General features: G+C 40.9%; 1 protein-coding gene across 4 annotated transcripts in view; it reads right to left on the minus strand.

Moving 5' to 3' along the window:
• TRABD (TraB domain containing) overlaps positions 1 to 12,870 on the minus strand; it is a 40,568-nt gene that overhangs the window by 4,655 nt on the left and 23,043 nt on the right. For 2 of the 4 annotated variants that reach the window (XM_084810936.1, XM_084810939.1), the window contains 4 exons: positions 8,200 to 8,310; positions 4,737 to 4,876; positions 1,852 to 2,024; positions 100 to 211 (listed from right to left, as the gene is read on the minus strand). In XM_084810936.1, coding sequence (XP_084667062.1) covers positions 100 to 211; positions 1,852 to 2,024; positions 4,737 to 4,876; positions 8,200 to 8,310 — 536 coding nt within the window. Of the gene's footprint in view, positions 1 to 84; positions 212 to 1,851; positions 2,025 to 4,736; positions 4,877 to 8,199; positions 8,311 to 12,870 lie in introns of all 4 variants that reach the window. The other 2 variants (XM_084810940.1, XM_084810938.1) reach the window with 2 other exon arrangements.

A 12,870-nucleotide genomic window follows, 5' to 3' on the forward strand; every position in this document is an offset into this window, starting at 1 on the left:
CTATACCTATTCACTGGCATTTTTATTCCTGCCCTCAGGCTAACTGCAGAAATTGTAACTTGTAAGGAAAATGACTAAACCTACCAGAGAGAGAATTACCTCATTATTTCCTGGATGTTCAAGTCAGTGTTCCAGTTCTTTTCAATCCCGGGCACATGACCCATTCCAACTACCCCAACTACAACAGAAGGGACACATCTTCTTGGTTCAGCTAAGACAGGGAAGAAAAGGAACAAGCAAACAAAGACCCTACATTCAATGTTCAGCATTTATTCATTTATATATTTAGGCCACTCTTTGGCCATGACTTTCAGAGCATTTTACATAAGAAATAACAAAACCCAGTAAAATCTTTAAAACTACAGATCACAGCAGGCAGTTAAAACCAATGTAAATTAATGGCCAGAAACTAAATCGCCAGACAACTAAGGCTGCAAGCCTAAAAACACACTTACTGGAGAGTAAGCTTCACTGGACACAATGAATCTTACTTCTGAGGAAGCACACATAGGGTTGGATTGTAAAAAGCCTAAAAGACCTGCCACTGAGAACAGAACAAGGGACTGGGCCAGGCAAGCCTCTCTGGGAAAGGAGTTCTACATATGTGGGTACTCTTTTCAAGTATTTAAATGCTATGTGGCTAAGATGCTTGGCTTCATTGTCAGTGCACTCTTACTTTTACAGACCTATGTGAAGCCACTAAGCTTCTTGACATCCTGGCAACAGCACCTATTTGTAGCTACTTGGGAGAATACTATTACTTACTTAGTTACTTGGGCCTTTTAGTTTTCACCTAGCCAGGATTCTGAGTTCTAAAAACTGGTGCACAAAAACGATGCTCGAGAGGTTCAAGAAATCAAGCTACCTTAACAACGCTCTTCAATGTGCAAACCATAGAACAAGCCTTTTCAGAAGTGGCACCTTCATTATAGAACTACAGAAACAAGATAGAGATTGGGTGGCAGATTGCTTTCAATTGCTGATCCAGCCATTAAGGCCTCCTTCATGCTTCACTCATGTGAAAGAGCAAAGCATGTAGAATGAAGCTGTGCCCCTAGCTCCACGCATGATCAATACACAGCTCCTCCTGGCCCTGTATGATCAAGTTCGACGAGCTGGGGAAGTCTACACACGTAGGCCTCACCACCTCAGATGTCCACGCTCATGATTAATTGGCGGGGCTGGAAGAAGACATGCATCACTGGAGGCGGGGCTGGAGGCATGGCCTCACAAACCCTTTCTACAAATGTTGGCGCTTCATGCAAGTAATGCACGAAGGGGCCTTCTATGTATAGCAGGATACGGAATTGGATGGTGAATTACTATTTGCTTGTTGACATTCATTTACCACCTTTCTGTTAGTTTAATATCCACTACCAGATCCATCATCTTGTCATGCGAGTATCGAGCCACTATGTGGGCCCAGTTCTTCCAACAGAAAAAAATATCTGAACATCCACGAATTTATTACAAAAATAATACAGCATTTCTAGTGTGCAATGTTATCGAACGTATCCTCAGTAATCATGTGAGGCAAATCATCGTAATTTCCATTTTACAGTTGGGAAACCAAGGCTGAGATATTTCTACCAGTCCTGTGCTAGGCAGAGTTAAAAATCTGAAACCAGATCCAGAACTGTATCCACAAATGATTCTAAGTTTCTTCTGATGTCTAGACAAAGTCCAAAAAGGCTAGCCAAGGGACTATCTTTGAAGCACTGAATCATTCAAGCCTCTCTGATGAAGTCAACACAGACATTGTTTACACAGATTAATTAGATTTCCTGAGGAGTAGCATGGGTAAGGGGTCACACCACATGGTGTATTTTCTGATCATACATATTAGCGTACCTTCAGAAGCACGAGGTAGTTCTGTTCGCTTTGCTGCTTGCTTCAGCATGTATGTCAAGTAAATATCTCTTTCAGAGACGATTGTTCGATGAAGGTCGGGAAACTCTCCAATCATCTCTGCCATCATTTGCTCCAGCAAATCTTTTTGTTTACATTTCTCCACATCATCTTTACTGAAACAAAAAGTCTGAATGTCTGTATTATGTTCTCAGAGATGAAAGCAATACTATAGGTGACGCTAAAAACGTAATTAGCAATCATGTTGTTATTTTTCAATTAAATACTGAGCATGGGGGTGGGGAGTGATATTCATTGGAACAGCAGCACTTGGAGAGGAGAGGGGAGGTTTAAGCCTTCCCTCCTCAGACGTTATCGCTGTAGCACCTCCCCCTGCAGCCATTAGCATTAGGGGGAAAAACTCCCATTGGTGCCAATGCTAATTTTCATCATGCTAATTGCTGCACATGGGGGAATCCCTTCTATCATGAGGGGATGGGGGGGAGGGAGGGAGAGAAACACACCACATGGTGGAAGTTAGTCATTTGAACCCACCTCCAAGAATCCTACAATTTAAGCTGCCATGTAATACAACAGGACATCAAATCTGTAGGACAGTGCTCCTCAGCCATAGAAGTGGTGGCAGTGATAACAACTGAGTTTGTTGAACACCTTTCTGCAGAAAAAGCCTTACTAAAAGAGAGCTTGCAAAAGATACAGCAGGAATAGTAAACGCACACACAATATTAAAGTAATTATATAAAAAGTGCTGTGTGTATTCCCTGAATTTAGTGGTATAGAATCTTCATGCCTTTTTTAAGCCAATCAAATGTGTCTGTATCTGCTTGCAGAGAAATAGCTGTAAACAAACGTGGCAGACATTTCTGCTGCCAAGTGGAAGGAAAATAAAAATAAACCAGTTGTTACCCTGGTAGGTGCCAGTAGTGAGTGGGAGGTGTGGATGAGAAAAAAAGCATATAAAACTCATTCTAATTATAACATGTTATTTCCTTGGAGAGAAGTTTAGCCTTGCTTTACTGTTATGCCTATGTTGTGCTCAATACAATTTAAGTCTCAATGCTGGCAAAACACAAAGCGAAAGTACAAGACAAACACGTCCTTAGCAAGTCAGTTAGGCGTCATTTTACAATTGTTCCAGTACCAGCATGTAATGTTCTGGTCTGACTTGTTACTGAGTGTTAGTGTCACAGTGTGGCTGGTTTGCTTATATGTGATAATTATCAAGTAATAAGACTGTGCTATTGTAAAGTTCATCAAGAATAAAAGGTGCAGCCAGAAATTAGACTGATGCCTGCAGTTTCAGGGCCAATTCACACATTAAATGTGATTTGTTAAGTGTGGCTCTATTCATAATCTGAGATTTCTGCTGAAATTAGATATGGTATATTTAATAAATCTAGCAACTAAATCTTTTGCCCAAACTGAGAATATGTATACAATGCAGATTTTTTAATACTACACAGAGGTACTCATGTCCTCTGGCCACTGTGACCTTTGCAGATATTTTTACAGTCCTTAAAAATCAGTTCAAGCACAGCTGCTGTTTCTCCCCCTTCTGAATTATTCCAGTTCCTTCCATTTTCATTATACTCATGGTAAAACCTTAAATTCCTTAGAATGGCTCTTTTTTGCTACTTTTATTCTCCCTAGATGCAAATTTCCTTCATAGGTCTATATTTTTCTGCACGTAGATTTCTTGGATTATATATAAATTGTATGGCAATTTTTGATTTAGATTCTTATTTTCTACTCACGGAGCAATGGACCCTGTACAATGCTCCTGAGAGCACCATATAAATACTGCCAATGCACACACCTTAAATATGCAACTTGGCTACATCATTCTAGTACATGCTGTAGTTCCAACCGGGCCCTTGTTACAAAGCACATCGCTCATTCTACTGTAGATAGGAAAATGCTCTCATGCATACAGCTGTTGTCTAGACAAATACAAACCCACTGCTGTACATGTAACACACAATAGAAAAGCAGTGCTACAAGGCACAGAGTAGGAAAAGATATACTTCACACAGAAAGAGAAGCATGCAAGGAACTACATATGATAAAGGACAATATATAATGGATACGACACTGTCCGTATGATCAATACAAATAAACTAAAAATTTTCATGATAAAAGAGACCTACATGTAGAAAAAAAAAGAAGCTCTATATCAGTAAACAAAAATACCAAATAATCCAGTAACCACACACACAGTATAAACAAGATCCTGAAAACATGTCAAGTACCAACAAAAGTAAAACAGGTACCTGGTATTCACCCTGGTTCTTAAACATTTTTTCAGGTGCTGCTTGACAGACATTGAGTTGGATCCAAAATGAAATCAATGAGACTTCCATTAGTCTACTCCAAGTATGACCAAGTCTGGATCCAACCTGATGTTTGCATGACAGGTTTCAAATTCAGATTGCTTCTCCTGTGTCCACTACCTCCACTGTTCCAAAGAGGCATTGGCGTGGATTAGGCATGGAGCACTCAAATGAAGAGGAGTTTAAAGGACCTGGTCCTTTATCATATGTGGTTCTTTGCATGTTTACATTTAAACGTGATTAATGTTCAGCACCTTGCAGCATTATTTTGCATCTATTATGTATTAGATGGTGCATTATATGCAGCAGTGGATTTGTATTTATATATGCAACAGCTGCATACCAAAGAGCATTTCAGTGAGTATTGTTACAATTGTTGCCATTCTTTTGTTGTTGTGTTGGAGCCAGAAATGCCATTACTGGCACCAAAAAGGCACGCCAATGCCATCAGCAAATATATCACAGGGCTCAGAAATGCATCCAGTGTCTTCAAAGATCTGGCCGTTAAAGTCCACAAATTGCCACACTGATTCCTACCTGATAGGGTCAGAGAGGAAGCAGAGGCCCCAAGCAAGCTTGACCTTTTGCCAGAAAGAAAGTGCCGCAATGGCTCTCTTAAATGTGACTGGGATTGGTCTGTCCCCAAGATGAAATTTGCAGAAAGGTACTTTACTAGCCTGCAAAAGAATATACACATTAGCCATTCGTTAGTGCTACATACAGCAGGAGGATAAGACACTACAAGTTCTAGTACACAAGTAACATTTTCATTTTCAGTTGCAGTACCAGGAAAGGCATGCTTCCTGTACAAAGACTATTTCAGGGTTTTTATATAAAAAGGAATTGTACCATTGCTTTTATAAAACACCCAAGCAAATTGCCATCCATCTAGATAAGCAATTTGTCATATACAACTTCCTCAGATATGGTTTTCCACTCATACGAGAATCAATCCGATTTGTTGGTTTTAAAGATCAGGGAGAGGTGGAAGGCTTTGACAGGATTTGTTTTAAAAGTAGCTGCTATTTGCATTTGTTATGACTGTTTCTGACCTTCATGACTGCAAAGTTTACATTAAAAAAATGAGGCATTAAGATGTAATAAATGGAAGGCAAGCAATATTTATTTATTTATTATATTTCTATGCCATCCAATAGCCGAAGCTCTCTGGGTGGGTCACAAAAATTAAAACCATAAAATATAACATAAGATACACTATAAAAGTTTAAAAGCTTAAAATTACAATATAAAATAGCAGTAACCAAACTAAAACCTTGCAAACATGTTTATTTCATTTTTATACCTTGTGATCTGAAGAAACAACAACACGAATGTAAGTCTTTAGGTTCAATAATGCTGACTCCAAGATTCAGCAGGTGAGATGGAGACAAGTAGTTCTTGATGGGTAGTTTGTGTAAACTAACTGCAGCACCATAGAATATTTGAGCTGTGACCTTAGTACTGTCAAAGTTGCCTGTTTCTGTTCTATGTTGAGAGGAAAGCTAAGATTGATTTCAGAACAAGTGGTGAAGGCCACTCAAATTACCCAAATCATGCGACGAGGCAAAAATTATATCGATACCTAAAGCAGGCAGAGATTTATCCTCCTAGTTCCTATAAGCCAATCTTGCATCTGAATCAGAAATCAAAAATATGGACTTCAATTAGAGCATCAAGATTAAATAAACTGAACTCTACCTATATTGATTAGGATCACACGGGATTTATTAAGGATAGGAAAAGTAATATACAACATGTTGTGGACATAATTCAGTCTGTAAGTACATCAAAATAAGAATGTACTTTGTTTTTTTTAAGATGCAGAGAAAGCATTTGACCGAATCAAATGGAATTATGTGATCTGTGGGTTAACACATTTTAATTCAGGAGGTCCATTTAAAACAGGGGTAGGGTTGGTGGGACCTGTGGCCTTCCAAAATGTTGTTGGACTCGAACTCCCATAAGGTCCAACCAGCATGGCAAATGTTCAGAGATGATGGGAGTTGTAATACAATATCTGGAGGACCACAGGTTCCTCACCCCTAGTTTAAAGAATGGGTAAAATTGTTATATGCTAAGCCCACTGCCAAAGTTATTGTTAATGATCAGATCTGATCAAATCAGATTTTTCCTAACAAGAGGAAATAGGCAGGGCTGTCTACTCCTTCCACTACTGTTTGCTTTATCAACAGAGCATTTATGTATAGGAAGAATCTTAATATTTATCGAATACAATTAGGATATTTTACATCAAAGATATCATTACAAATGGACAACACTGCACCTGCCTTATCTCAACTACAAAAATCCTGTAAGGAGATAATGCAATTAATAGTGATATATGGAACCATATCAGATAAAAGATTAGTAAAACAGAGTGGACAGGCCTTATTATCCAGAGCACAACTAAAAAGGAGCTTATTTGTTTAACAGCTATACTCTAGGGCAGGAGTGGACAACTTGTGACCCTCCCCATGTTTTGGCCTACAGTGGCTATCATCCCTAGCCAGCACAGACAATGGTGAAAGATCATGGGAGTTGTAGGCCAAAACACCTGCAGGGCCACAAGTTGACCCATCCTTGCTTTAGAGGTTGAACACTGTAAAATACATACACCTGGGAGTATGGTTAACTGGACAATTAGAAAATTTTGTACAACATAATTATCACAGATTGCATATAGAAGTGGAATGATATTTGAAGTCTTGGACATCATTGGAACTCAGCAATTTAAATGAACATCCTCCAAAAATGTTTTTATTTATTGCAAGTCCAAACAACTCTTTTGAATAAATGGCTATGAATAAATTGAGCTTATTTGGTCTAGGAAACCAAGGATAGCAGTTAACCTTTTATACAAAGGCGGAGGTATGGCAGTTCCTAATATTAAATCATTATCCATCTAATTAAATGTTTGGTTTCCCTCAGATAAATTGCTGAAAGCAGAAGAGACTATTCTAAAGAGAGCTCTAAAAAGTTTAATATGGCACCAGCATAAATCTTGGTCTACAAATATAAACAAAATTCTCCCCATCTATTTCTCCTTAGATGTTTGGTATTAGATCAAATCAAATTCTGGCCTGGTTATCACTATGATTGGGGATTTTATACTCAACAACTGACCCAAGTATCAAGTGTGACAGATGATTAGGGATGTATGAGAACTCCATTTTGGGAGTGAAATCTCAATGGATTTTACCTGTTTTTCATTCTCCATTTTGGGGCTCCCCCAGCATGCCCTCACTGGGAAGCCTTAAGTGGAGGATGAAATTGACAAGTTCTTTGACAAGTAAGGAATATGGCTCTGCTGGGCTAAAGGAAGCAGCCTGTGGAGAGGATGAAACTGACAAGGGGAATATGCCTTTGTGGGGCTACATACCAGACAGGTAGACTTGCGATTGTGCACAGGTGTGCAAGATTGCTGCTTTAAAAAAAATTGTAAAAAAATTACAGTCCCATTTGCTCAAATTTAAATATCCCCCAAAAGAAAACATCCTATTTGCGCAAGTCAGGGACCTCCCCCCCCCCCCACGTGTCTATTTAATGTGTGTAAAAATTACAAACAGTTCCAGAATTGGAAAAAAATCCACTACAGTCTGCCGCTTATCGGAATGGAAACACTGAAAAATCCCATCAGGCTTAAACAGCATGAAATTCCCAGCGTTGCACATCCCTACAAGTGATGTATCATACTGAATATATAGAGAGAGAATATAACGTAGACTAGAAAACCTTGTAAATGGCTGAAGCATTCTCATGTATGGGGAGGGGAGAAGCAGGGCAGTTATAAGACTCTCCAGGATTTATTATTTCCCAGCAAGACATACTGTAAGGTCTTTATGTAGGAAATATAATGGAATATACAAGAGAATCTGATTAAGTGAAAAGCTACATCATTTTTTTTTTGTTACCAGCCTCCTGCAGTTCACTCAGCATTTTTGACTCAGGGAGGAAAAAAAGACAATTTGCACTGCTGTTTTTGATTCTGTTTAAAACTCACCTCTTTGAAAGCCTCCCTGAACTCCCCTCCAGGAGCCATTCCCAGCTGTTCCGTGATATGTGCAGATACCTTCAGCAGTAGCATTTGCATCAATCCGGACATGACTCCATTCTAGTAGAGGAGGGGGAAACCATTAGAAGGAATGAGATAATTTTAAAGATTGCTTAGAAAAAAGACAGACATCGTGCCATTAATAGCCATGGAGAAACATCAATCATTCTGGCAAAGGAGAAAAACACCAACTCTCCTTTTGGAGCTGATTTATTGCTGAACACAATTCCCATTATTTCAACACGTATATACAGGATGGTTGCTAAAAAGCCTTTTAGTCATCTGCTAATTTGTTTCCTTGAGAAGGAAGGGGAAAGAAAGTAGTACTAAATTAATCTCTCTGGCTTTGGCATAATACTGTTTATTGTTTATAACCCCTCCCAGAGAATAGCAAGAGTAATTCCTAACATAGTAATTAAAATGGATCAAGCACATCACAGACTTATTTACTTGCTGCATAAAGGGGGATGGGGAAGGAATCAGAACATGATGTGTTTGCACAATTTAGAAACACATTGTCTATATACATTTTGGTGTCCGCATATACAAGGAGACTGAACAAAGCTTTATTTTGCCAAGCAATCTGGAAATACCTAATACATGCATATAAGAGTATGGACAGACAGTCTCCTCACACAGTTACCCCACTTGCACGGTGGATAGAGTGGCTAGTGATAACTAGGGGATCTGTCTATGCAAGCCTTTGACAGTATGGACTCTACTCTGCACCATATATAGCAGATGATATCCTACACCTTTCTGGAACACTCTAGTATGCAAATTGTAATCAAGTAGGCATTCATTCCTCTACAGCAGAATAGCCAACTGACTTAAACTACATTTAATGGAACCAATTACCTAGGAAGGTGGTGGATTCTCCCACACTGGAGGCATTCAAGATGAAGCTGGACAGCCATCTGTCAGGGATGCTTTGACTTAGACGAGATGGTCTTATAGGCCCCTTCCAACCCTACTATTCTATGATTCTATGATCCTTCCTCCTCAAGGGTCCAGGGTCAAGCCACACTATCAAGTTAAGCTGTGGTCCAAAAGGGACTGAGAAGGGAAAGGACATACTGCCAATTACAGCTCCACCTGCTCTGATGGAGGGAGGGCCACTTTAATCTTCCATTGCATCTCAACAGTACAGCCTGCCTGTACCCTGCATTTGTACATTTCCCTGGCTGCTTTATACAGCATCCATCTGATTCCCTGTCCCCTAATGGAGAGGTAAGAGCAGTTTTTGGCCATGTTCACGGTACTAATATTTGCTGCTACTTGAAGCACAGAAGTTTTATTTGGGATGGTGGTTTTATCTGGGATGGTGGTAGAGGCAGCAATTGCTTTCACTAAGAACATAAGAAGAGCCATGCTGGATTAGACCAAAGGCCCATCTAGTCCAGCATTCCGTTCATTGTGGCCAACCAGATTCCTACCGCAAGCTCACAAGCAGGATATGAGTGCAACAGCATCCTCCCACTATGTTCTCCAGAAACTGGTATGCTGAGGCATACTGCCTCTGATACTGGAGGTAATCTGTAATCATGACTAGTAGCCATTGATAGCGTTATCCTCTATGAATATATTTAATCCCCTTTAAAAGCTGCCCAAGTTGAAAGCCATCACTACATCTTGTGGCAGCAAATTCCATAGTTTAAGTATGCACTAGATGAAGTACTTCCTTTTATGTGTTCTGAATCTCCCACCATTCAGCTTCATTGGTGCTGAATGGGTTAATTAATTAGGCCACCATAATCTGCTGTGTTGTGCGAACCAGGTCATGGTAGGCAAACCAGGAATCCCATCAACATGGCCCCTGGCCTCCTGAGAAGCTCTATGCAAAGTAACCAGTCTTCCGCAAGCCCAAGCTTGCCACACCCTTGAGTCACTTCTGTGGTCACTGACTGCAAAAATACATTACTGAGCGTGAAGTAAAAGAATTGAGAAATGATGAAAATATAAGTATGATAGTTATGACCCTGAAGCTCACTATACTGAACAGTTTTTCAACCACATTTAGTTTTGTGAACACTCTTAAGAGCTCCAAGACAAACTATGAACACAAAGCCAAACTACACGTTACACTGCTCGCACAGTATGTAGCTGAAGTTTGCCTTACTTTTTACTCTCGTGTGAGCACACGTGGCCCCAATTCAGATGAGGAACACAGTGCTCCATTGGAGTCAATGGAGAAGTTGTTTTTTTTAACCCCCACGAGTGTGTGTGGGGAGAAGGTTTAACCCTCCCTGAACGCCATAGTCCCAATCCAAATCAGAGCAACGCGTGCTTACATGAGAGTAAAAAGTAAGGCAAGCCTCAGCTACTTTGATCAGGTAACCTCCCTTGTAGACTGGGGGAATGCTGTGGACATAATATAGCTCAACTTCAGCAAAGCTTTCGACAAAGTGCCCCATGATCTCCTGATGAGCAAACTAGCTCAAAGTGGGCTAGATGAAACAAAGATCCGGTGGAGCCACAGTTGGCTACGGAATCGGGCTCAAAGAGTGCTTATCTTCTCAATGGGATCTTCTCCAACTGGGGAGAGGTAACAATCAGGGTACCGCAGGGCTCAGTCCTGGGCCCAGTGCTCTTCAACATTTGTATTAATGACTTGGAGGAGGAGGTGCAGAGAATGGTGATCAGATTTTCAGATGACACAAAATTGGGCGGGATAGCTAATACCCTGGAAGACAGAAACAAAATTCAAAGTGATCTTGATAGGCTGGAGTGCTGGGCTGAAAACAACAAAATGAAATTTAATAGGGATAAATGCCAAGTTCTGCACATAGGAAAAATAAACCAAATGCGCAGTTACAAGATGGGCGATATTTGGCTCAACAATACTACAAGCAAGAAGGATCTTGGAATTGTAGATCACAAGCTGAATATGAACCAACAATGTGATGTGGCTGCAAAAAAGGCAAATGCTCTTTTGCGCTGTATTAATAGAAGTATAACTTCCAAATCCTGGGAAATACTAGTTCCCCTCTACTCAGCATGGATTAGGCCTCATCTTGAGTACTGTGTCCAGTTCTGGGCACCATACTTTAAGAAGGATGCAGACAAACTGGAGAGGGTTCAGAGGAAGGCAATGAAAATGATCAGGGGACTGGAAACAAAGCCCTATGAGGAGAGACTGAAAGAAGTGGGCATGTTTAGCCTTGAGAAGACTGAGGGGAGATATGATAGCGCTCTTCAAGTACTTGAAAGTTGTTACAGAGAGGAAGGCCAGGATCTCCTCTGGATCATCCCAGAGTGCGGGACACGGAATAATGGGCTCGAGTTACAGGAAGCCAGATTCCAGCTGAACACCAGGAAAAACTTCCTGACTGTTAGAGCAATATGACAATGGAACCCATTACCTAGGGTGATGGTGGGCTCTCCCACACCAGAGGTATTCAAGATGAGGCTGGACAGCCATCTGTCAGGGATGCTCTGACTTGGATTCCTGCATTGAGCAGGGGGTTGGACTCAATGGTCTTACAGGCCCCTTCCAACCTTACTGTTCTATGATTCTATGAAGGTAGCAGAGAAGATGCAAGAATCTCAGCTTCTAAAAATGGCCTCCTGTAGACCTCTCTCCAACAGGGAAAGGCAAACAATGAAAGCAGCAGAACCCACACAGCCACATCCTGCTGTTTTACATTATACATTAGCCAACCTCAGCTGAAGTACAAACCTCCACAGAAAAGCCAGCCCAGTGTCCAGATTTGGCTTTGATTGAGATAAAAGCTAGTTAGGAGCCATTAATGTGAGTACCTTTAACCTAGGCCCACAACCAGGAGGCAATCTGAAGTGCTTGCTATGGTATGGCTTGGCCAAATTAGCCAAGTTATATGACGTTAATGAAGTGCCACATTTATTTGTTGTCATGGGCAATGTTGCAGAAGGATTCCACAGCCTGCCTCCATATCTGTTCATCCATCCTAATCTTTCAGAGAATACCACATCTCAGCATGCTATCCTCCTAAGAATAAGAAAAAGGGAAATCAGATTTACTGGGAGATTATGTGCAGACTGTGATCACGGAAGAAAACTATTAAAATGCCTCCCTGAAACAAAGGGAGATAAATCTGATCCCCCACCCCACCAAGCTCAGAATCAATGTCCTCTGTTGGTTTAGAGCACCTCATTAAATTCAATGGGGTTTACTCCCAAGTCAGTGTGCTGAGAGTTGCAGACTTAGAGCACGATCTTATGTCTACTCAGTTAAGCAATGAAAACAAGACTCCCCTGCATTTGCACACATACCAGGGAGGGAGGAAGGCACTCCCTCAATTCAAGCCACGTGTCTGCCGTGTAAAGGAGCCCATCCTAATCCTGCAAAGAAACCAAAAGCAGAAAGGCTTGGTAAGGATGCAAGTTTTCTGCTTAATGTAGAAACACCCTTAGGGAACAATCCTATGTGGATCAACGGTTGCCTCCGACCCTTGGGGAACCTCTTATCCAGTGCAGGGCAGGAGGAGTGAAGAGCAGATCTCCTCCTTGCTCCCCTCATCCTGCTTTTGCAGCTAGACAGCTGATTTTGGCTGTCTAACTGGGGGACCTCCGAGCGCGGGAAGTGGCGGCTGGATGACACATAGGATGTGTCATACCGGCATTTCCAACCACCTCTGGGAA

This window comes from Heloderma suspectum, chromosome 7, assembly GCF_057233095.1.
Source record: "Heloderma suspectum isolate Gila_16-S chromosome 7, 16-S_ref, whole genome shotgun sequence".
Taxonomy (NCBI): Eukaryota; Metazoa; Chordata; class Lepidosauria; order Squamata; family Helodermatidae; genus Heloderma; species Heloderma suspectum.